We start from the raw sequence: 26,076 nt of genomic DNA on the forward strand, positions 1-26,076 counted from the left end.
CATTTTTACATTCATACCTGTTTGTACCCTGTACCTTAATCTTCAAAACCTTGTATATCCCTACAATTTTTTTAATGTTTACTTACGTATTTGGCTGTGCTGTGTCTTAATTGTGGCATATAGGATCTTTAGTTGTGGCACAGGAACTCTTAGTTGCAGCATGTGGGATCTAGTTCCTTGACCAGGGATAGAACCCTGGTCCCCCTGCATTGGGAACACAGAGTCTTAGCTACTGGGCCACCAGGTAAGATCCTATCCCTATAACTCAAAGGTCTGCAAACACATTAGGTAAAGGAAGATGGGCTCATTACTCGATGACATTAGTTAGCTGGTTTTGTTATTCCTCTGCAGGTGCCTTAGGATAGCCTCTAAATTTTGTTTGGTTACTGTTAAAAGATCTTTCCTCCTCCAAGTTCTGTAGCCATAGATAGCAACTGAAATGAATCAGAGGATGTCAGAGATGTTCTGACTCACAGTGCCCAGAAAAATCCCACTCACAGAGGTTTGCATGTGGTGCAGTGGAAAGGGAGAATTCTCATGACACAAAAGAGGCCCCCAGAGATAAAGATGGGAAGAAAATTAAAATAAAATGGTTAAAATAGTTATTAAATTAAAATAGTTAGAGCCACTGCCAGCAACCAGCTTTCTCCCTTTCTGCCTGGCTCGCCCCAGATCATGCTGTCAGGTCATTTTTGACTTCACTAGAATATTCTAGGCTATTTAGCATTTGCTCTTTGTGCAGGACAATTCCCAGTTCTGTTTCCTATCACTGTTTTCCCTGAAATGCTATCATGTGATCCTAGTATGCAGCTGCATAGGTTCATCTGTTACCTTTTCCTTGGGCCAGACTTGTCCTTGAAGCGAGGCTCCAAATCTGCAAGGGCTGCACTTGGTAGCTAGCCCTGGATACCAGGACTACTCCTGGTATCCAGATAAAAGAGGAAACCAAGAAAGAAACCAGTGGCAGGGGTACTGGCTACTTAGTAAATAACTGCCCTATTGCTGAGGTCATCCATTGCTGCAATATTATCACTGGTAGAAATACTATGTGATGTTACTTTTTTTTAGTAATACTTCAACTGAACTTGATCTTGCATAGATCATGGTTCAGTTGATCTATTTTAAGAGTTTAAAGAGAATGCAAATAGGTACTTTCAACAAATTTCTTGGTTTCCTCTTTTATCTGGATACCAGGAGTAGTCCAGTTCATTTTCTATCCATAGCAACTGGTGAAAAGATGCAGAGCTCAACCAACTTTCTGTAACTCCTCCTATATTTTGGGAGGACCACATTCTATTAATACTTGAAACTTTCTCTTATCTTTTTTGCTAAATGGCAAGTATTTTTCAAAACTTTATAGCATTTTCTCAGTATTTCTGATTCCCATCCCTTTCTACCTCCTTTTTAAGTTATTTCAGTACTTGTGCTACTTGTCTTACTAGACTGTAAGCTCAATGAGGGCTTAATCTAGGCATCTTTGATCTATATTTCACTGTCAACTTTATGAAGCTTTATGAAGTTTTGTGTATTGTAGATGTTCAGTAAATATTTTTAGCATAATTAGTGAATCAGTGGTAATTTCTTTTCGTTCTTCAAAGAATTTTGCCCACTTTGCCTTCAATTGTATGATGCTCTGACTTCATACTGTTTTTATAGCCTCCTTACTTTTTTCCATGCGTAAATTTAATAGTCAATGAAAGTTAAAGTCACTCAGTCGAGTTCCGACTCTTTGCAACCCCATGGACTATACAGTCCATAGAATTCTCCAGGCCAGATTACTGGAGAGGGTAGCCTTTCCCTTCTCTAGGGGATCTTTCCAACCTGGGGATTGAACCCTGGTCTCTGGCATTGCAGGCAGATTCTTCACCAGCTGAGCCACAAGGGAAGCCCAATAGTCAATGAAGCATGTTGGTAAATGCTCAGCACTCTTAGTATGTTTTGTTCAGGACGGGAAAAATATATTGTGGGATCCAGATCCAGTACCAAGGGAAATTTAAATTCTAAATATTTCCCTTCCTGTCCCCCCTCCAATCTCCCCAAACCCCAACAAATCCTATGCATATGCAGGGCGTTTCTATCTTGCTGGGGGATGGTGAGAGGGGAGGAAAGGAATAAAACTACCTTCTATACTGCTTTCAGAAATACAGCCAATGTGGCATATGGCATATAGTACTAGCACAGTCTTTGGTGGAATTGTAGCAATGTGAAACTATTTAAATTTTTAAAATGAAAGCCCAAGTATATATGGAAATACAGTAGAATAATATTATAAAATGACTCATTCCTACAGAGCTTGATAAATTTCATAAATCACATCCTTCCCCCTAAAATATACCTACAGGCTTAAAAGGCACTTAGGGGCATATTGATTTATGAGGCAGTTCTTAGTTCTGATCCCTGTAACCAGAATTAATCTTAGTAGCCTTGTTTACATGTTTAAAGGAAGAAGCACTTGAGCACAGTGTGTGTGCATATAAATTCATTGTGTTTGTACAAAAAATGATCTAATTAATCACTGGTTCTCTTGAGAAAAAAATCATGCATTCTGTCTGATGAGCAAATTTGGTCTCTTCAGGGTATTGTTCTAGAATCTGTCTCTACCATCTAAAGCAAAGGACTAGAAAGTAACCAGTGGATCAAGACTAATTTTTCTTTCTTTTTAAGCATAAAAGTATAGATAACCTAGATTCTGTTTTGTGTTGAAACTCCCCCCCACCCTCCAATCAGACCTGGAGACACGGATTCAAGGACAAACCATATATTTGAAAGATGATCTCGGGAAGCAATAACAGGGGAGTGAAGCCAGGGAAAGGTGAATTATCAAGCTGGCTACCAGTGTGGGTAGCCAAGGCTTAATTGATTGGGAACTCTGGTAGACAGTGCAGATACACCCCAGGGATGTCCCAGCCAAGGGACAAGGAAGCTGGGGTATTTGTCTACCATCTCCCCATCAGTCACTGATGGAAAGCTGCTTCCAGGGGCGTTAACTCACTCACTGTGATGTTTCCAGGAATCAGATTTGATGTTTAGAAGCGAAAGCCAAGGAGACACCAGCATTCAAAAGAAGGAGGAATCGGGGACTTCCCTGGTGGTCCAGTGGTTAAGACTTCGCCTTCCAATGCAAGGGGTGTAGGTTTGATCCCTGGTCAGGGAGCTGAGATCCTATATGCCTTGTGGCCCAAACACCAAAGTGTAAAACAGAAACAGTATTGTAACAAATTCAATAGAAACTTTAAAAATGATCCCAATAAAAAATAAAAGAAGGAGGAATGCATGTGTGTAAGAACATAGGGAGGGCTCAGGAACCCAGGAAGTCCTGAGCAGCCAGGCCTCAGGAAGCATAGGATTCTAGGCTGCCCCAGGACAATAGGTTCAGTCCCAGTCTCTTTCCTCCCCATTGGCTTCCTCTTTAACTCCTCAGGATCTTGGTATCTCTGGGAAGCCTGTTGCTGCTTGGTCATACTTTATCTCTTAATACAATACTGGCTTCTGCCTGGGACTTTTCTATATGACTCAGAGTTCAGATCCTCAGAAGTGAAAACCTAATTGACCCAGATCCTCTTTCTTAAGATAGGATATACCTTGCAAGTGCTTGGCCAGCTGAGGTGTGGGTCCCCCTGCCTCATCCAGTGTCCACTTATGATCCAGTGAGCCATGGCCAAGGCATGAAGTCATATTGCCCAGTGCCCACTCAAAAGAGGGGATAGATGAGGAATGGTGAGGGCAAGTAGCCCCCAAGGCGCCTCTATCTGTGGGATTTTCCAGGTAAGAATGCTGGAGTGGGTTGCCATTTTCTCCTCTAGGGGAATCTTCCCAACCCAGGGATCGAACCCACATCTCTTACATCTCCTGCATTGGAAGGTGGATTCTTTACCATTGTGTCATCTGGGAAACCCTGCCATTAAAAGTTCTACAACATAAAGTTTTTTTCCATTATTCCACAGACTCTTTCTCACCTTGTCAAAGTGTTTTCTATTCTACCTAATATTGTCCTAAATAAAGTAAAATTTTACATTGTTGACAAGAATTTTGACCTTTCGTGTTTAAGCTATACCCTGCTCATTTTGAATGCAAATATAAGAGCACTGAACTCATTTGTGGAATCATTGAAACTGCACAATTTATATTTCATAGATTGTAGAGGCATATGTATTTCATTCTTTCCAGAAGTGTGGGAATTTTGCACTTGACTAGCTCAACTGTTTTTATTTTACTTTTTGGATGAATGCACATTCTAGGGCATGCTGCGGTGGCAACCCACCCTAGTATTCTTGCTTGGAAAATCCCATGGACAGAGAAGCCTGGCAGGCTATAGTCCATAGGGTCACGAAGAATAGGACATGACTGAGCAACTGAGCATGCATGCAGGAATGCTATTTCTTGAGGATGATCAGAGAGGGTGGATGACGGAACTGCTTCCTAAAAGACCCGAGAATGTGGATCTGAGTACAACGTCTTTCCCTGCCCAGCCAAAGATGAGCCCAAGAGGCCAAGATGATGCCATTCACCTGCAGACTCTATCATAAGAAGTCCAAACACCAACGAAGGATAAGGTATCAGGAGAGAAGATCATTTTACAGAGGCAAAATGCAACATCATTTTCTTGTAGAAATGCCAAAGAAGTTGATAGACATTGAGTGCATCTTGACTAAAAAAAGTGTGTGTGTGTGTGTGTGTGTGTGTGTGTGTGTCTGGGCATAGGGAAAGGATGACTCTCTTGTGACCTCTGTGGAAACGAAGACCCAACAAAGCAAAGGCAGAGCCCGTGGCTTTGGATTCTGACAACCCTGTTTCCTCGAGTGTAAAGAAAATAAGAGGATTAAATGAGGTGATAAATGATTGTAAAGAGACCAGAATGGTGGCTGACACATAATAAAGTGGAGCCACTCAGTCGTGTCCGACTCCTTGCGACCCCATGGACTGTAGCCCACCAGGCTCCTCTGTCCATGGGATTTTCCAGGCAAGAGTACTGGAGTGGGGTGCCATTTCCTTCTCCAGGGGATCTTCCCGACCCAGGGATCAAACCTGGGTCTCCCACATTGTAGACAGATGCTTTACCATCTGAGCCACCAGGAAGTCCGCTTCCTGTAAATGACAACGAAAGTGGTAATTAACTTACAGCTGATTCACACTGTTGTAGACCAGAAACTAACACACAACATCGTAAGGCAATTATACACCAATAAAAAATTAAGTTGTAAAAAAAGAAAGAAAAGAAAATTAGTATGAAGTAAGCTTGGCATAGATAACTGTTCCCTGGGGGTTGACTTTGGGAATTACTATAATTTAACATCAATAATAAATGTGTTAAAAGAGGGGGAAAGGTGGTATTTAGGAGTAGTTATAAAGGAGATTTCATAAAATGCTACCTGGTTAAGTTCCTTTCAACTTGTTTCTCCCAAAGTGAATTACTGGTTTGCATCTTGGCAATTACTTTCAAGCAGCCACTAAATTGATTTATGTATGAGGCTGAATTTACTTTTAATTTACTTGAATGGGATTTCAAAACCAGTCTTTTTGATATAAAAATGAACACTTAGCCAGCATTTTGACCTACTGTGGTAAGTCAGTGACATTTGTTCCTTATAATTCATCAAATGTTGTGTGCCTACTTTGTGTCTGTCACTATGTGAATTCAGATATTCACATGTGATCTCGTCCCTCAGAGAGCTCACCTTTTGCAAAAATAGACACATAAATGCTTCACTGCAGTGTCATCATATTTGAAGCACTCATGTCATGCGTGTGCAATGCTCAGCCTCTCAGTCGTGTCCAACTCTTGGTAACCCCAGGGACTATAGTCTGCCAGGCTCCTCTATCCACGGAATTTTCCAGGCAAGAATACTAGAGTGGGTTGCCATTTCCTACTCCAGTGGATCTTTTTGACCCAGGGATCAAAAACTGCATCCCCTGCATTGGCAGGTGGATTCTTTACCTCTGTGCCACCTGGGAAGCCCCACTGGTGACGTGAAGTACCAGGAAGAAGAGGGTGTTGCTTGGAAATGCATCCCAGCTTCAGATGATAGTAAGTGACCAGTTTTCTTTCCCAGTACTGTATTTCTACCTAGAAAATATTAGGGGAAAAGAAAAAGCTAATAATATTGGATTGGCCAAGAAGTTCACTTTGGTTTTTCCATAAGAAGGTATAGAAAACCCGAACAAACTTTTTTGCCAACTCACTAGTAAATTGTTCGGGGGAAAAACAGGCTTTTCCCCAACTACTTCAGGGCTATTTTTGTACTTCTTGTGAGCTTTTCATGTGCCTGAAATTAGGCTAAAATCCATGAAACTCTCTGTACTATCAAAAGATCCTTTGAATTCCAGTAATCATTTTCAGTACACTTGTTGGAAAGTGACTGATTTTTACATTCCTGCTGCAGTTAATATCTATAGTGGATTATTTATGGACAGTTTTAAATACACTTCCCTGGTGGATCAGATGCTTAAAAATCTGCCTGCAATGCAGGAGACCAAGGTTTGATCCCTAGATTGGGAAGATCTCCTGAAGAAGGAAATGGCAATCCACTCCAGTATTCTTGCTTGGAGAATCCCATGGACAGAGAAGCCTGGCGGGCTATTGTCCATAGTGTTGCAAAGAGTCAGACACAACTGAGTGACTAACATGCATTAGTGATTTTTCTTAAGCTGCAATCTGTTGCTTAGATCCAAACTCAGAATTGACTTCTGAGAAAGACCACAGAGAAATTTTGGATACAAATGTAAAATTATTCTACTTGAAGAACTCATGGAAAAGAACTTTGCTGGGCATCAATTCTGTGATAGTCACATGGAAAAAATCCTAAGAATTCTCCATTGAAGACCTAAGGGTAGGATCAAGAGGGATCAGACATTTAGGAATTTGTGTCAGACTGTAGGAAACTTTGGAATCATCACTACCAATAAATTTTCATGAAGATTACAGCGAATGTCATGACAGTTATTATTTCAGCCCACTGAGAAGATGGGGGTTGCTTTTTAGATGGGGCAGCATGGGCTATAGCTATGTTTGTGAATTACATGCTCAGTCACTTTCGATGATACAGGCCAGTATGCTAGGCCAATCAGTGGTCCTTCATTACTTAAGGAGCTGGTGGTGCAGCTCAAGTCTTATCCAGAAAATCTGAATCTTCATACCTTAGATGGGAGCAGGTGTATGCATTTAAAGCACCCCTAGTGTTTTTCTTCCTGAAGGTCTGCAGACTGTGCTCTCAGGAGTCTGGAAAAGTATGAAACCCTCACAGCCTCATTGTGGACATCAAGCCATTATTACAGGAGGATAAGTCAATCCCAAATGGTTTGTGCTACTCAAAAAGCTATTTGTGTGACTGTCATTTTATTCTAGTTTTCGGGGAAATATTTGTTGTTGTTGAGTCATTAAGTCATGTCCAAGTCTTTGTGACCCCCTGATTGCAGTGTGCTAGGCTTCCCTGTCCTTCATATCCCCTGGAGTTTGCTCAAACTCATGTCCATGGAGTTGGTGATGCCATCCAACCATCTCATCCTCTGTTGCCCCCTTCTCTTCCTGCCGTCAATCTTTCTCAACATCAAAGTCTTTTCCAATGAGTCGGCTCTTTCTTAAAAAAATGAATGAACATAGGGACAACCTGGGCACAATCTGGTAAACACTGGACATGCCTACACCAACACAATCCAATTTGTAGGAAGGAGGCAGTATGATTGGACACACATCGTGGCAGACTTTGAAATGTACCCATGGTCTTTTGAACCTAATCTGTAAAGAAATAGGTAGCTCAGGTCTGAGGCTCTCATCACATCCCTTCAAAGGTTCAAATTCCTTAGCATGGCCTTCTGAACCTTCCATGACCTGCCACTGAGGCCTTAGCTTGAGGCTCTCCCTAATCCTTGTGAACACTGATCTTGATACCTTCTTTCCCTGTGACTCCACTTGGAATGATCTTCCCCCCTCTGTTCATTTGGCAGCCCTGTCTTGCCCCTTCATTCCTCTTAGGAGCCTCCGCTGACCCCCCAAATTGGACTCAGCACTGCCCTGCGTCCTGGGTACCGGCTTCTGTCTTAGCACCTTCCTAGCATGTTGAGTCCTTGTGCATAAGCATCTCCTTCACTTGATGGTAAGCGACTCCTGAGCAGTGATCTCTCTCTTCCTGCTATGGTATAACCAGGCCAGGACCTGGTGTACCGTCGATGCCCCATAAATGTCTGCAGTGAGATTGGTAGATGTAAACATTAAGTAGAAAGCAAATAACAAACTCATTCTCAAGTTTTCTTTCAGCCAGATGCTGCTAGAAAGAATTTTGAGCACTCTTTTGCCAATGAGTCCAAAGCTTTTGAGGGGTATCTGGAAGCCTGGGCTCCTGGGGACCACAATGGAGGGATCTGGAAATTCCTGCCTTGTGGATGCATAAGCCACTGGAAACCCATGACTCTGTAGAGAAGAGAGCAGTGAGGGCGTGGACGCCATCCAGTTGCTTATTTTCTCATCTTCACAACTACCTCTTAATTGGCACGGGCTTCCCAGGTGGTGCTAGTGGTTAAGAACCCACCTGTCAATACAGGAGACATAAGAGATGTGGGTTCGATCCCTGCGTTGGAAAGATCCCCTGGAGAAGGAAATGGCAACCCGCTCCAGCATTCTTGCCTGGAGAATCCCTAGGACAGAAGAGCCTGGCGGGCGACATACAGTCCACAGCCATGCAAAGAGTCAGACACAACTGAAGCGACAGCGTGCAGGCAGGCACTGTGGAAGTGATGTACTCTTGAACTTTTGCCAAGAGTAGCTGTGTGCTCACAAAGCTTTTCTCTCCAACGAAATGGTTTCTGTCCTTCGGTCACTTGTGGACAACCCTGACTTCAGTCCATGGGTGAATGACAAGGCAGCGGCAAGTCAGTTTGAGAGAATAAAACAACAGATGAACCCATGGGTTGGTGTCTACATTATGAAGTCTTATCTCATCTGAGTGGAATGAGATTGAGATAAGTTCTTTGGAAATCTTCTCCAGAAATAATAATAAAAAGTCCTGTTGTCTTATGAGCTGTATAGTTTTTAACTTTTTTCATTTATTTTGCTGCACTTCTAGTAGCTTGAACTAACTATAAAGCACAAAATATCTGTGCTTTGCTTCTGTTCTCAAAGCTCTTAACTATTTGGCCCTGAGGGCAAGGAGACAAAAACAATTTGGTTTTACTCTGCCACATTCCAAAAATAACTGTAGTAATATCCTCTTTGGTTATCTTAAAAGTATAGTGTGGAGGCTTTTATCCCAAAGTAGCAGTGTCTGACTGTTGGGGGGTTGGGGGGGACCTTAGCTATATGACTGTTATTTAGCAACTAAATGCTGGTGACTCATTCACTTTGACTGTGGTACAGGAAAATTCTTTCCATGGAAAATACAAGAAGGGAGGGGGGAGAAATCTCTCTGAACCACTGTGTAGTATTTTCCTTTGGAAAAGGCTCCTCTGAAAATGAATAGGCACCAGCTGTTACTCTGCTGGCTTAGTCCCCAAAGCTCCTGGAGATTCTCCCTCAGCTGGGCTTTCTGAGCAGTTCAACCACAAAGGTAGACAGGTAGGCTCAGAGCCGCAATAAGGGATCAGTTTGGTTAATAAACTAAAATCTCAGGATTAAAAACGGTCACCTGAATAAAAGAGAAATTGAACTCACTGCATTCATAGTATCTGGAATATTTATATGATGCTTTGGTTTGGGCTAGAAACCCAACGGTGTCTTACTGTCAAATTCCATTAGGAAGAGAGGGAGGGAGAGGGGGAGAGAAAGACAGAGTTAGTTCTGTTCCCTTAGCTTTGCACCGATTGACATGAAAGCCTTGGGGAGAAGTGCCTCCGTGAGATGCTAATCTATTTATGCAGCCAAAATATAACAAAATAAGTTCACCTGCGAGGCGCACAGTGCCAAACTAATTCTAGCTCGCTGAGTTTCATTTTGCTTGTCAGCGTCTCCTCGACGAGGGCTCTGGGGGCGTTAGGGATGGGGCAAGGAGACTGTGCAGCGCTGGCCGTGAACATTTGGGGGGTTGAAAAGGGCTTCTCTTCCTGCTCCTGAGTCCCGCCCATCCCTGAGTTCACCCTGCTCTCATGCTAGACTCTTCTTTATGAATGGAGGTTAGAGAAGCCGCTTAAAGGCGCTTCAGTGCTTACTCTCCAGCTGGCCGCTGACTTAGGAAAAACATGACCCTGTGGGGCCGCGATGGGGGCAAGGGAGGGCTGTGGGAGAAGTTTGTGTCATAGGAAAGACGACCCAGGGGTGGAGGGGCCTTCGCCCTTTCTTACAGGCGGAGATGCCCAGGCTTTAAATAGTAAAGCCCTGAATCACAGATGTAGGAATGTCACAGCCGCTTGATCTTGCCACTGTAACCCTGCAGAAAACCAGCCCCGCCCGGTGTCATCTCAGCTCTAAACAAACTCGGAGGCAACGATGAGGCAGGTTGCCTGACTTCATTCCTTTCTGTTACCGCGGCTCTCTTAGACCCAACACGGTACAATATTTGCAGTAAAACAGTCTAATCCTGGCTGTGCGTTCTGGTTCTGAAAGATGCATGGTCCATCTGCTGTTCTCCCAGAGCAGCAGCATCTGCCTTTGTGTCTCTTGCTCATCACATCTCTCCCACACGGTGGGGAGCCTGTGAACGATCTGGGTTTGGGAGACAGGTGCTGCAAAGGGGTGGGGGGGCGGCTTGGTGACTCCACCCCCTGGAAGTCACCTGCTCCCTGCAGACAGACCTGTGCTCCCGCGGGTCAGAAATTGAAAGCCAGGATCAGGGTTAGGCTGGTGAGGGACGTGGGTGTGACTGTTTACCCTTCGCTTTGTGGGCTGGGAGGGCTCCTCCCTCACACATAGGGAACCAAGAGGGCTTGTCTAGAAAACGCGAAATAATTGGGGAGAAGGGGAAAGTCAAGACCCTACCTAACAGGATAAGTCAGAGTTTTACTTTGATCCTGGATGAGGGACTGAATCCTGAAAAAAGCCTCTTCCCAGGCTCCCTCTCATTGTCCCAGTCTGTCACCCTCCTCTCCCCGCTGCTCCACATTTCAGGTAAAGGGGGACAAGGGAAGTCAACCATCATTATTCATTTTTCATTATCATTGAGCCTCCAGGACCTTAAAAGTTGAAGGACATGAACTTGAAGTCGTCGCTCCCATTATTTTTCTACTAAGGCTAATTTTATTGATTCAGTTAGTCTTGAGAGAAGCTGAATCTGAGAAAGCAGCAGTCATAGGAAACTAATAAGCTAACAATTGACTAGTTTGACTTACTGGAACAGTCGCTGGCTGCCCCTCGTCGGCCCACCCACCCCTTCCTGGCAATCATTTATCAGACCCCGGGAGGGGGCCGGTGCTCGGGGATCATTTTGATGCCCGTTCTGCCGGCGCGAGGAATGCTACGTGGTGTCAGTGACCAGAGCTTAGGACACTGGAATTTTGCATTTGTTACAGCAGCAGCTGTAACGAGTGGCTGCGCCGGCCGAAGGGCAGCGTCCCCGAGCAGGGCGCGGCCACCACTTGGCGGCGATCGCTGGGGCGGCACCCGAGCTCGGCCCTCGAGATGGGGGCGGGATTTTAGAAAGAAGCCCGGACTCGGCGAGTGGATGGCCGGGCGCTTCCTCGCAGCCTCTGCAGCAGCCGATCTGTCTGCCCAGCGGCGCTCCGGCTCCTAGACTTTGTTCCTGTTTCCTCTCGCGCTGCTCACCAAAGGCACCGGTTACCATGGTGAAGGAGAAAGGTAATTATAAATATCGATCCCTGTGCATGGCTGCAGAAGTTGCACTGGCGTTGCAGGGCTGGGCCACCTAATGGGAGACGATCAATGGAAAGCCAGGCAGACATGTTCTGGGTGTGAGAATCTGTATTGTGAAGTCCGGGTTTGCATAGAGCAGAGACTTACTTCATTAAGAATCTTTCATTTAGCAACCGGGCGTCCCAAGAGCATTCCTATTTCTGGAGTGTTTGCACAGCCGAGCTCCCAGGGCGTGTGTCTCTTTTGATTGCTATTGCATTTGGAATTTTTGGTTGTGTTTGAGACTTGCCTTCCTGCCTTCATCCTAGCCTTCACTCTTCCTCACTTACCCCCACCCAAATCAATATTAATAAAGATGTGTAATGAAACGGCCCTTCTACCAGGTCTAGGCTGTGTTGGGACCTGCCCAAGCTTAGCTCCAAGTTCCAAGCGGTCGGTCTTTAAGGTTCCAGGTGTGCCTCTCTAATAACCTGTCATTTCAGCGGCATCCCTAATCACTCCTCCAAACACCTTAAAAGATGGGTTACTCGTCAAGGGCGGCAAATCATGTCTTAAGAATGTGAAAAGGGAGAGGATGGTCACGCTCTGCACAGGTGTACAGTATTTATGCACTGGGCGTGGTCCGAAATGGAAGTTAAACTTTTCAGAATTGAATAGTTATTTAACTTATTCATTTGTCTGGGAAATGTAAAAGAGCACAACAGTATTTGATTTTAGTTATCCAAGTAACATATAAATATGTCTTATGTTAAGGAAGTGCAGTGTCACAGGAGATTAGAGAGTGAAAGATGAAATCCCCTTGCCCCTATCCGGTTCACTTTAATTCCCCCTTTTCTCTTGAGGCAAAATTGTTAATAGTATGTATCCTTCGAGAACTTATAGAAGGAAAAAGATAGATAGACAGAAGTATTAAAAAAGGATCATTCTCTGGTCATTTTTTTGTGACTCGATTTTTTTTTCTTAATAATATGTCTTCAGGACCTTCACTACATGATTTGAGAGTGTGAGTAACCACCACTGAATTTTGCTTTTTGGTAAGCTTGGATGTATTCTGCCACATTTCCTGACTGTGGACATACTTTTCTCCATAAACACAGATGTCTGCTCTTTGGGCGCTGTCTTCAACATTTCCGTGATTTATCTTTGTCTACTTTCTCTTAAAGCCCCTACAGGGAATAAATGTGAGGTGAACATGCTGAACTCAAACTGATCCCTATTGTTGGAAACTCAATTCAGGTTTATTATACTAGTGGATGGATGGAGGAATAGGATCATGACAGCTAACCATGTTAGGGCCGCACCTTAGCACAAAGAGAAACAGCTTCTGGTCAGTCCATTCTGTGCCTATGTATCTTTCATAAATCACAGGGTTTAGCTTTGGTTTTACACCAACTAAGGGGTAATTGAATGAAATGATTTAGTGAGAATAAAGGTGCTTCTAATAATATTTCCTCTCTTTTTGGGGTGCTACCAGGAACCCTAAATAAAGACATTGACATTTAATCAAGGTCAGGTCTCTTCATTTTTACCTCCCCAACAGCTGAAACAACCTGACTCTGATCTCTACTGCTAATGGTTTTGAGTTTGTTTCACCAATATGAGTAATTTATGAATGATGGGAAAGGGGATTGCAAAGGTCACTTCCCAATTCCATCCCCCAGGGGCCCATGGAAGCCCTGGACTTGCTGTTCGTGGTGAATGTTTTATAGGTCAGTAGTCCCCAAATAGCAACTCTTCTTAAGTCATTAGAGACTTCCCAAAGCTTGGATTGCCTGGGTTCACATTAGCTTTCCAAGTCAGTAACCACTTTCTGACTAGAACACTTTGGACAGGCCACCAAGAGGTCACATACTAGTATTATCTAAGCCCTTAGCCACTGATTAAAGGCTGTTCCTTTTCTATTTTGAGGTCCATGTCAGTCTCCACTTCTGCCTCCCAGCTCCCTGATTGCATTGACCTCAGTCAACAGCAGGGAAAGGCAGGGTTTTTGGTGGGAAAACAAGGGCCTCCATGGAAAGAAAGGAATTTCAGTAAAGCTTCTAAAGCCAGAAGGGCACAGGAGCGCTTGCAGTCCCGGCACTCATCCTAGACCTGGGAAAACTGGGCTTCAGAAAGGGTTAGTGAATTGCTCAAAATCACGCAGCAGGTAACTGGACTAAGTTCAGGTTTATTATACTCGTGGGTGGATGGAGAACGTAGAGGAGACTCGTCCTCTGTGTTCCATCAAAGGAGGACATGGCTCAGTGTCTGCATTTATCACCCACTGGCTCCATCTCTAGAGAGGAAACCTCTCAGAAGCAACCCTGTGTCTCTATCTTTAATTTTCTAGTTCATAGCTTGACACCTGCACGTCATAGATTCTCAGAGTTGAAGCAGCTTGGCCCACTGTCAGAGCTAGATCTGGAACCTGTGGCCTCCTGATCCTGAGACTTTTCCAGTACGCTCTGCTTCCTCTTGCTTCCAGAGAGTTCCAGCTTCTTCCTTCCTCTTGGGGCAGACACAAATCAGCCTGGAGTGAACTTGCGTCATGGTAGCATCCATCCTGAGGAACCCGGGATGTCTTCTGAAGGAGTGACGTAGGTTCCCCGTTGCTCATCACTTGGAGATGGTTTAGGTCACGCTGGTTTGTGCTGCCATTTTCTCTGCTGGATAAAGTTTCCATGACACTGATCAAAAGAAAGCCTGCTGGCAGATCACAGGTCTGCAAGTGTGGGATGACATTGGCCAACCGACTTTGACCCTCATTCTCTTCTGCTCTCCCAACCAGGCACCCACCCACTTCTAGTCACAGACCCTTGTTGATCTGGGAATCTTCATGAAATAGTTGTTTCTCTGTTTTGCATTCAAGAGCATCTTAACCTTGCTGTGTCCTGTAACAAAGAGACAGGAGAGATTTTTGTGGGTTTATCAGTCAATATCTGTCTTCCTGAATACACTTTCATCTACCCAACTCCAGTGGCCTAGTCTACTCATTAAAAACTTTAATTCTAGCTTATGTGTGTCCTAGTGCAAGTTTTAAAAATAAACATGAAGGGGATTTATTATTTCTTAGGGTTAGAGAAAACAAGTATAAGCAAATATTAGAGATTAAGTTATGTAAACACTCGTTTGTTTAAATAATAAGGGAGCTTAGGGTTTGGAAAAGGTTTTATCCTTCATGTAAGAAGGATAAAAATTCAGCAGTGAGGGAGGCACATCACGGAAAACAATTCTACAGTTGAGCACATCATTTTTTGTTTGTTTTTTTTTCCCAGAAGTTTTCTGCCACTGTTGGATGACCCAGCTTGCTTTTAAGGTAGTGAAAAGTGAAAAGTGTTAGTTGCTCAGTTGTGTCCAACTCTTTGTGATCATGGACTGTAGCCTGCCAGGCTCCTCCATGCATGGAATTCTCCAGGCAAGAATACTGGAGTGGGTTGCCATTTCTTTCTCTGGGAGATCTTCCCAACCCAGGGATTGAACCCAGATCTCCTGCATTGTAAGCAGATTCTTTACCATCTGAGCCACCAGGGAAGCTCTTTTAAGTAGACTAGGACCCAGTGAAACTCATTCTAGTTCATCCTTGATGGAGAGATGTTCACCGTCCACCTGACATCCCAGTGTATGGGACGCGCACGCACACACACGCACGCACACACACGCACACACACACAGTATGGGACACGCAAACTCACAGAGTATGGGACACAGACACACGCACATGGGGCAACCTTGTTTCTTAGCAGCTTCTAAGAACAGTGGTGTGCTGGGACTCAAATGTGCCCTACAGACGGGCACCAAAGCCATCCTCTTAGAATGCTGATGTCATCATATTTCCAGGTGAAAAACCTAAATGAGTGACAAGGTAAACTTCAACACTTCCTGCTAATCATTGAGGATTCTCTCTAAGTCCTTAAATTACCTCCTCCCTTCCCCCATCTAAGCCAATCTTGTTTTATTTTTAATATTATTATTAAACCTGCCAGTTATTGAAGTAACTTTGCATTGACAGCTTTATATACATCACCTCTAATCTCTGAGCCCATTAGGGTCAGTGGCACTCCTCCCTTTCAGTAAATGAGAAAGAGGAGATTCATGGGAGTTTAGACACTTGCCAGAGATCACTTAGCCAAAAAGTAGAAGAGCTGATTTTCTACTCAGGCCGTTCTGGCTGCAGAATCTGCACTAATTGTACCTATGCTCCAACCCCCCCCCCCATTTTTTCTATTTGAATAATCATGGATATATTTTCCATCTCCATCATGGTGTCATTCTGCCCCTCCTGCCCCGTGAGAAATACATATTGTCTCCTTTTACATATTTGCCCATGACCTAACTCAAGTTCTGCTTCCTTACAATGGTTTTCAAAGGCCCATTCCTTCTGTAAATTCTTCTCAAATTACTCTGAGCACCTAAGTCAACACCAGAGAAATTAAACAACAATCTATCACCTGTACGACTTAAGAAAGAGTGTTCATCTCTCCCTCAGGAGTTGCTGACTTCATATACTGTCTTATGAAACAACCTTTAGAATTGCCAAGTGTTGCTGCCTCTAACGGTGTCTGTCCTTCCGCCCCATCCCACTCCTCCCAAACACCCACACCCACACAAACACTCCCCACTCAGGAGCGTGCACACTGCCTAATGTAATCGAAACCCATTTCTCTTCCATCCTCGGGGAAGTCTGAGAACAGATTGCTTTCTGCAGTGTGATAATTCATCATCCATTCGAGTCACCTCCCAGGCCCCCTATTGGTATAGACTAGCTCCTCCTAGAGTCAGTTTCTCAACCCTGCTTTCCAGGTGGCTGTTTCGTATCCCACCCTGACCTGCTCCTAGAACTGTCTAGGTTGTTCATTTTTCCTTAACTTGAAAAGCTCCAAGTTTTTCAAGGGGACACCAATGACAAGAACATTTCCTAAGTAAAGTCTAAAGGGAAACTATTGATTTAAAGAGACACCACGATGCTACAAGCTTCAGAATACATTTTCTGGATTACTGGCTTACACAAACATCTCAGTTGTGAACTTTGCGTCTTTAGAGGGAGCGGAGATCCAGTTTTGTCACCATATTCCACTGGAGAGGGGAAAAAAAAAAACCCAAGAGTGAATTTCTCTTACTGTTTTATAAATGAAATAGTACTACTCTCACCAGGAAGTCTGACTCTGCCCCACTTGTCTTCAGGACTAAAGGGCTGTCTAGATGATGGGATTTCTAAGGCTAAGGGAAAGAACTTCACATTTTAAAAAATCACAACAAATCTTTGCCCTCTGCCACCTACTCATTAATGTCTAAAGAAATGCTTGTTCAGAGAGAAAGAGAGGGAAAAGATTTTGTTTCCACAATTAGAGTTAAAGTTGACTATGGAAAGACATCTGAGAGAAGGAAGGAAGTGAAGTGAGTCGCTCAGTTGTGTCCGACTCTCTGCAACCCCATGGACTATAACAGTCCATGGAGTTCTCCAAGCCAGAATACTGGAGTGGGTAGCCTTTCACTTATCCAGAGAGAAGGAATACATTGACTTAAATTTACCCAGAGCTCTTGAGAGCCATCTTCAGCTGATTGGGTCACTTAGAAGTGGTCCTGCCTCTTGCTTCTCTGATGACCTGGTTGGGTGACCAGAGAGGGTGAAACAACCAGTACTGCTTCACAGAAACTCTTTTAAAGAACAAGAAATTAACTTTCCAAAGTCCTGCAGAAAAGATGTCCTAAGTGAGACCCAACCCACTAAAAGCAAAATCTTGGCAGTGATTCTCTGTGAGGAGGGAGCCCCTTGATGTCATCATCATATTCACTGCCCCTGGGAGGCAAGCAGGAGGGTCCTCATAGTGCTGGCATCTCATATGCCAAAGCCAAAACACTGAGTGTTTTCCTGAGCCAGCATTAGAGCGTCAGAGGACTTTTCAGAAGGTTCAGTGATGGGTGAGTGGTGCAGGATTTCTTCCCATTGTGGTTGAGCCTGCTCTGGGCATACCACAGTAGAAACCAGCCCAGCTTCCTATTTCATTGTGTGTTGGTCTGATGGTGACTCATACCGAGAGGTATGTTTATCCCAAACTGGCAGGAGCTGTGTAGTCAAGGGCAAATTTTGTTAGCAGTGGGGGAGGGTGAATATTTGTAGGCATGACCTCTTTTCTCTGAAACATTGTATTTGTGTTCACAGTGACATGATTAATGCTATTATGGTCCACTGTGCCTTGGAGGGCACCAGGGGTGAGTTTCTGTGTCCCATTTCAATCAAACAGGCTGACTTTTTTGAATACTTAGACTTAACCGTGAAGATGCTGGCTTTCTTAAGCTTTCAGAGAAATTACTGTCTAGGGCAGTGATTCTCAAATGTTAGCAGACATCAGGGCCACCTGGAGTTTGGTCAGAGTGGGGATTTCTGGACCGTGGTCCCAGAGTTCTGATTTAGTAAATCTGAGGAAGGGCCTGAGGTTTTGCGCTTCTAGCAATTCCCAAGTGATGTTGATGCTCATGGTTCAGGGACCATACTTGGACACTATCCTGGTTTCTTGTCCTTAAAATGATCCGTGTTCTAGGCAGAGAAGAGAGAACTTTTATATAAGTAGCCTCTCTGCTCTCTCTTGCCAGTTTTATCTTGCTTATAATGCAGATGGCAAAGTCAAGAGCACTGTTTTCATTTTGACTCTCTTGCAGCATAGGATGAAGCTTCAGTTCATAAAATGGAGACCTTCGGTGAGCCTTGAGTGACCAGGAAACTGCTGTCCGTATATGACACTGGATGTGCAGGGGGTGGGCAGGGTGGGAGTCGGGGCAGTTACAGGGCACTTTTTCCTGGGAGTGAGTTGGGGCTCAGCTTGGCTTGGGGGAGTCAAGGCACAAATATACCATTTTGTAACCATCACTCCTAATTCTGAAGGGTTGAGCACTTTTACTGGGGTTCATAGACCTCTTTGGAATCCTTTGGTTAGAGACAGTTTCAGGAGCTATCTTGGCTCACAAAAGCTGCAACTGTTTAGTTTCTGAGGAGCTAAAATGTGTTATTAAAACCTCAAGCAGTTTTAATATAGACCATTGTATTGGTCTATATTCTTATTGTTGTTCTATATTCTGTTGTTCAACTACAGATTGTTCAACAATCTGTATTCACAATGCTATTTAAAACACTGTGAAGGGAGAAATTTAAGAAAAATTAAAAGAAGCAGAGAATGGTAGAAAAAGATAGCAAGGTTATTTCACACTGGAGTATCTGGAGGGACATGAGAGAGAGGGCTATACCCCTCAGAAAAATGGCAGGGGCTGTGGGTCCCCTGGTCTGTGGAAGGTCCCCCAAGTGGCATGTGGGGCTGGAGGAGTGTTGCTGGATTGCTGTGCACCATCTGGGGGAGCCCTGTCTGGACAGCTACTGGGGCTCAGTTTTGGGGCTGACCGTGGGAATGGTATCTGCTGGACTAGGTTCAATGATGCTGTTCCTGCTCAGCTAGAAGATGCTTCCAGTCCTGCCATGTGTGAAGAACCCAGCCTGAAGCAGTGAGCCATAGCAACCGGTGTCTTGAACTCATCACAAATTTATAAAGGTCTACTCTCTGCAAGGCATTTCGAGGGTAACCTAATACATGGAAAAGGTCCTGCCTTCAGCAGGTTAATGAATTAGCCAGTGGTGGGAGGGGTGCTGATTGAAAACAGAAGCCACACAAAGTGATCAGGAGGAGTATCAAGGTATCCTACTGAGGTTCAAAGGAAGGAAGAGTTAGTGTTTCAAACGAATCAGAAAAGGCTTTACAGAAAAGGGAGCATTTAAGATTGGTCTTGAAGAGTTCTTCAGGGACTCCCCTGATGGCTCAGACAGTAACGTGTCTGCCCACAATGTGGGAGACCTGGGTTCAATCCCTGGGTCAGAAAGATCTCCTGGAGAAGGAAATGGCAACCCACTCCAGTATTCTTGTCTGGAAAATCTCATAGACAGAGGAGCCTGGTAGATTACAGTCCACAGGGTCGCAAAGAGTCGGACACAACTGAGTGACTTCACTTTCTTTTCTTTTTGAAGCGTTCTGTTAATTTCTTCCGGTTAGGGATGGTGTTTAATTCAATTCAAACCCATTATACATTGTCTGCTCCATGGTAAGTATTCAGTGAATGTTGAATGAACTGACAAGTGGATGGAGGATGTGTATGGGTAGAGAGATGGATATTCTTAAGTGTTTATTCAGAGCCTAATAAGAGACTGGCAATCTGGGTACAGAAACAAAATGCAATTCTTGACCTAAAAGCACTCACATTCTAACAAGGGACATTAACACAAAAATAAATAATTAGGATACAATGTGAAATGTATGCAACAGAGAACTCTTTAATGTGGGACTGCAGTGCAGGGGGGTGGTTAATTCTCCTGGGAGGTCATGGAAGGCTAGGCTTTGAAGGATGAACAGGAGTGCAACAAATGAATAAAGGGGAAATGAGAGAAAGATTTCCAATTGGCAAAACAGAAGCAGTGAAGGAAATGCAGCCAGCTGGGTTTGGCAGGAACTACCATTAGTCAGGAGGTACTGCAGTAACCAAGGGGGAGGGTAAATGGAGGGCTTTGCAGGTCAGGTTGAGTTGAGGATGGACAGAACCAGAGGTTGTACATTCAGATGCCTCTAAGAATCAGGCAGATGACCTAGATGAGTGGAGATGGGGACAGACGGGACAGTAGGGCCCTCTCGAGAGGAAAAGCCGCTCTACTGCTCTATCCTGGTTCACACAAAACTAGGAACGGAGGGATGTGGGCCACGGGGCCAGACCTTCCAGTTTCCAAGAGTGACTAGAAATAGGGGTTTTTATGTAAAAATCTCCAGATGCTTAAAGTTGGCAAGTGATTCAACTTTTTCTTAAAAAAATCTTCATGTAGGCCAAACAAAACATATCTGTGGGCAGGACTCAGCCAAAGGACCTTCTGATTGTGGTCTGATTGTGGTCTGATTGTGGTCTGTGCTCACCAAGCCTACCCACAATAAGAAACACATTTTCACACAAAAAGACTAAAGACTTGTGCACTTACACATGTAGATGGCTAATGAAAAAGTCATGTGAAACAATACTTAACACTTACTCTCTGCTCTTTTCTAGTCTCTTCTATTTTCTTATTATGTGGCTCAGTGGTAAAGAATCCACCTGCCAATGCAGGAGACAGTAAGAGATCTGGGTTCAATCGCTGGGTCGGGAAGATCCCCTGGAGGAGGAAATGAAAACCCACTGTAGTATTCTTGCCGGGGAAATCCCATGGACAGAGGAGCCTGGCAGGCTAAAGTCCATGGGGTTGCAAAGAGGCAGACACTGAGTGACTGAGCACACAAGTTGGTCATGATTCATTTTGGGTCATTGGGTCAAGACTGGAAATTTGAAAACCATTGGTTTAGAACATCTGCATCAAATTACTATTGGATAAAAACAGAATAAGGTACTTTCAGGGGCAAACATGTTTCCATTCTTGACACTTAAAATAGTGCTTAATAGATACATTTTGATTACCTTGAATTTCTTCACTTACAACTAAAAAAGTTTTGACAGGATGATTTCAGAATCTTTTAGTGGTCTAAAAGATTAGGTCTTTTAGTGGTCATTTTATCCTAAACAGAAGTTGACCAAAATTTGGTGTCATCTTCTGGGGCGCTTGATACAGTTAAGAACTGACCCAGCTATTAAATTCAGAGTAAAATGCTACATTGTTGAAGTTCAGCAGAAAGTCCAAAGGAAGCCCCCATTCAGGACTCACTAGCATCTACCTGATATTTCTGGAATGAATTTTTCATTTAAAAGAATTTCCCCCTATGATTCCACATCACCTCTCTTCTGTGACCATGCTCACCTGGTCCCATTGCTTGTACATCACAGCCAGGGAGAGGGGAACAAGTTCAGGACTTGGGCAGTCTGTGAGGTACCATGTCACCCATCATCAATGCAACAGCTATTCACCTCCATTGATTGGACATCATGTGTTTATATAGCATTCAGTATGGACCTATCAGAGCACCTCAAGAAGCATTAAAATGTAGGGAGCTTTGGAAAGAGACCACCCCTCTCTTGGAGCTTCCCAGGTGGTGATAGTGGTAAAATATACCCACCTGCCAATGCAGGAGACATAAGAGATGTGGGTTTGATCCTTGGGTCAGGAAGATCCCCTGGAGGAGGGCATGACAACCCATTCTAGTATTCTTGCCTGGAGAATCCCATGGACAAAAGAGCCTGGCGGGCTACAGTCCATAGGGTCTCAAAGAGTCAGACACGAGTGAACGACTTAGCACACATGCACCCCTCTCTTGGGATATCTGAGAGGTGATCTGTCATTGCAGCAGGGAACAGCAGTCTGCTAGGCCAGAGAGTATCCGATACAATATTACCTGTGCACTGTCAGACCATCAGGTGCAGGTTTGAAGATGAGATGGAAAGTCCCCTTGTTTTTACAGGACCTGCGTGTCGCCTCCCTCCATTCTCATCCTCACATGGGCAAGCGGCCCCCTCTGGAGTTGTGCAGCCCACGGCCTGCACGTCTTCCTTCCCCAGAGGCAGTGATGCCTGGGAGCGAATGCTGGGGTTGGTATAAGTTGAATCACGACTCCCCACTTTCCAGAGGATGTAGAGCCAAGCTCTTCACCTGAGTATGATTCTGTTTCTTTCTTCAGTGAAAATAGCAGAGAACACCCACTTTTCTCTTCGAGTGTGGAGGTTTGATAAGTTATCTGAGAAGTTTGAGCACTGCAAAGAATTATTGGTTAGATTTGCAAAAGAAAAAAAAAAGCCTGTGATGGATTGTTCATCAGAAACTAGGCTAGTGTGAGCTGTATGCTCAGTCACTCAGTCGTGTCTGACTCTTTGAGACGCTATGGACTGTAGCCTGCCAGGCTCCTCTGTCCATGGGATTTTTCAGGCAAGAATATTGGAGTGGGTTGCCATTTCCTTCTCTAGAGGATCTTCCTGACCCAGGGATCAAACCCACATCTCCTGTGTCTCCTGCACTGCAGGCAGATTCTTTACCCATGGAAATGATGAAGTCTAGGAGAAAAAAAAAAGGTACAAGAAAGGCACTGTATTCACAGATTGCACTGGAAGTTCTAGTACAATGATAATGACATTCTCAATGTGTAAGCACTGACCACAGTTAATTGAAAATTAAAATTAAATTGAAATTTAAATTGAAAATTAAAATTAAATTGAAAATTAACTGTGGTTTTGCCATATTAGTAAGAACAAGACATTAGCAAGTAGTGGCTGAGTTGGTATAAGAATGTAGCAGTAAGAATAGCAGTAAGACTTTTGTAAGACCAAGAAATGTGGTGATGAAGTCCAAGAAAAACACCAAAAGTTGAACATATCTGCTTATGGTGGGCACCGAGTGGTTGGGAGGAGAGGTAAGGCAGGCAGTTACCATCATGCAGTCTCTGAACTTTTCATGCATATAAGCCTTCTTAATACCTTAAACTTTGATATAAAGCAAAACATATGGGAGAAAACTCATACTACCCATCTCATATCTTTATTGTCAAGATTCATTTCAATGAGATAACATATGTAAAAAGCTCAGAAATGTTAATTGAAGATCACTTGATCTGTAGAGAATAGTAGGGTAGGGGCATAGCCCAGAGCCAAAGGGAATGACCCAATATTCCTTGCAGAGAAAAAGAAACCTAAAATGTAGGCAATGAGAACTAAACTTGTAACTGAGCAGAGAGGCAGTCAATCTGCCTGCAGCTGGGGTTTTCAGGAGACACACACAGGTTTGGAGCTGAACTGGTGAAGCCCTTCCCTGAATACGTTCATCTCTTTCTCGTTTGTCCCTTGCAGTACAATTGCTGCATTTACCTTGATAACTTTGTAAGATTATCCCCAAAGCCTTTGGGATATTTTAAGCTTGCCTGGAAGCAGGAGCTCTGCAGCCAGACTGCCCAGGGTTCGGATCCTGACTCCACGGTTAACTTATTGTGTGACCTGGAGCAAGTCACTGAATCCTCCCCTGCTCCCCCATGCCTCAGTTTCCTCATCAGAAAATAAGGATATCAGTAGTACCAACTTCATAGGGTTGTTGTGAGGATTGATTCAGTTAATATTTATAAGCCATTTAAAGGAATGCCCAGGGGGACTTCCCTGTGGTCCAGTGGTTGGGAGACTTCACTTTCCAATGCAGGGCGTGTGGGTTTGATCCCTGATTGGGGAACTAAGATCCCACATGCCTCACAGCCAAAAAAAGAAAAAGAAAACAGAAGCAATAATGTAACAGATCCAATAAAGACTTACAAACTGGTCCACATCAAGAAATCTTAAAATAAAATAATGCTTGTCACCTAACAAGTGAGAGTGTTAGTTGTTCAGTTGTGTCTGATTTTTTGCAATCCATGGACTATAGTCCACCAGGCTCCTCTCTCCATGGAATTCTCCAGGCAAGAATACTGGAATGGGTTGCCATTTCCTACTACAGAGGATCCGCCTGACCCATGAATCAAACCCGGGTCTCCCACATTGAGGGCAGATTCTTTAGCATCTAAGCCACCAGGGAAGCTCACAGAAAGAGCTCCGTAATCGTTTGCTCTTGCCGCCTTTGTTATTATTGTCCCTCTGGACTGAGTAAAGTTGTGTGTGAAGGGGCCACCATGTTCCCTGGGATGGAGTTCAGTGAGCAGATTAGTTTGGGGATGCAGGCAAGTGAACAAAGCTGAATGGGTGAGTTGAGGAACCACCCATTCCTGCTGGACAGTCTCTTTGAAGTTCACCTTAAGCAGAGTAAGACTGTGTACCTTTTTGTCATGAGACCCTGCTCTGGACCACACGCGTGGCTTCCCGTGGCCAGTCATCCCTACTGTCCTGGCATAAAACATCACTAAGGACCTCCCCCGACTGGGTTCTTGAGTCCCAAGCCCCCTGGGCAAGTGAGCTGCCAATCCTAGTTCATCTTCACCCTGTGGAATGAAACAAGATGTCTGATAATAATTTGGTGCAGGGATGTGTGGATTTTGTAAGAACAGTTGTTCTGAAAAGTTGGAGGCTAGAAGCCGGGTGTGCCCAGGATTCTTGCCGAGGAAGCTGTCCACCCACTCTGCAGCAGCCCCTGCTGGCTCCTCCCATCATCATGTCATGTCATGTCATGTCATGCTCTGGGGACAGTGCCCTTGTTTAGCCTTTCCAAGGCTCTGATGCCACCTCCGCTCCTGCCTCAGGTCAGTTCTATTGGAAATTGCGCTCCTTTGTGTGGTTCTCATTCAGAGAGAAGCTTGGCCACAGTGGATTTGAAACTGGCCCACCAGTAAGCTCATTCCTTCAGCTTTTGTTTTTGTTTTCCTGAGTCAGAAATTTAAGCAAGTCTTGTATCTTATGTCATTAGTTGGGTTTATTGACATCTTCAAAATTGATAGAGACTAATTGATAGAGACTGTTGGCAAACACAAGGCATTTAACCAAATTTCTATGTCACCCAAAGGCTGTTACTATGGAAAAGAGACAGAAAACCAGGCTACTGTTAAGGGAAAGAACACACTGATCCCACATTTATAGAGCACAGACCTTGTGCCAGGAACTGTGGAAGACAGTGACAGTAACCTTGTAATAGAGGACAGAAAAGAAAGAAAGAAAGAAAGAGAATGTATAGATGGTGCTAAGTTTAAAGCAAGTAAACAGAGATGGGGGGAGTAGGCAGATTGATTCTACCTGGGTGGTCCCAGGAGAGCTCTCGGAAGGTTGTCATGGGAGCTGCTTTAGGATGAGATGGGAAGAGCAGGAGCCAGTCTGCAAATACCTGGGGGACGAGCCTTCTGGGAAAGCAGAGGGCAGGAGGAGATCTTGAAGCAGCAGGAACTGGAGCTTGGGCAGCAGTGTGAAGAGGGCGTGAGAAGAGACCAGACCGGTGGACGGGATCTGTGGGCTACTCTAGGGCGTCTTGGATAACGCAGCAGAAGCTGCCTGGAGGCCTTAGTTGGTGGTATGATCTGCTTGAATTATGCCCTTAAAAGATCACTCTAGTTGCTCTGTAGCAAAGGAATTGAATGCATGAGTCAAAAGCCCACACTGTTTGAAGACATAAACTCTGTGCGTTCTTCCCAACTGTCCCCTAAACCCCTCGTAGCACCCTACTTGGTGAGGAACCAATTACTCAGAAATTACTCAGACGTACATCCTCTTGTTTCTAGTTTTCTGGCAAATCTCCAGTGTTGACATACCCCTAGGCAAGTTGTGTTTGTGAAAACTCCCACATGAGAGTGAGCTGGGTCTGATGGTATCTCATTCAATTTTTTTTTTTCTTCTAATGGGCTCGTTCTCAAGAAGGCAGCAGAAATGAAGTGATAATGAGGACACTTGTCAGAGTGGGGATGTGTTGGTGGAAAACAAAGATATACTTTAGCAGAGAGAATTCCATGCATTAGTAAGGGGTGGGGTGTGTG

At 44.2% G+C, this 26,076-nt stretch overlaps 1 protein-coding gene across 21 annotated transcripts in view; it reads left to right on the plus strand.

The window, feature by feature from the left end:
• The window catches only part of ABLIM1 (actin binding LIM protein 1), a 327,992-nt gene that overhangs the window by 125,448 nt on the left and 176,468 nt on the right, over window positions 1-26,076 (plus strand). Inside the window, exon 1 of one of the 21 annotated variants that reach the window (XM_043475363.1) lies at window positions 11,550-11,716. The exons of the other annotated variants lie outside the window; for them this stretch is intronic. Coding sequence (XP_043331298.1) covers window positions 11,701-11,716 — 16 coding nt within the window. The 5' untranslated portion in view covers window positions 11,550-11,700. Of the gene's footprint in view, window positions 1-11,549; window positions 11,717-26,076 lie in introns of those variants that run through there. 21 annotated transcript variants of the gene reach the window in all.

Source organism: Cervus canadensis, chromosome 8 (genome assembly GCF_019320065.1).
Source record: "Cervus canadensis isolate Bull #8, Minnesota chromosome 8, ASM1932006v1, whole genome shotgun sequence".
Classification (NCBI taxonomy): Eukaryota; Metazoa; Chordata; class Mammalia; order Artiodactyla; family Cervidae; genus Cervus; species Cervus canadensis.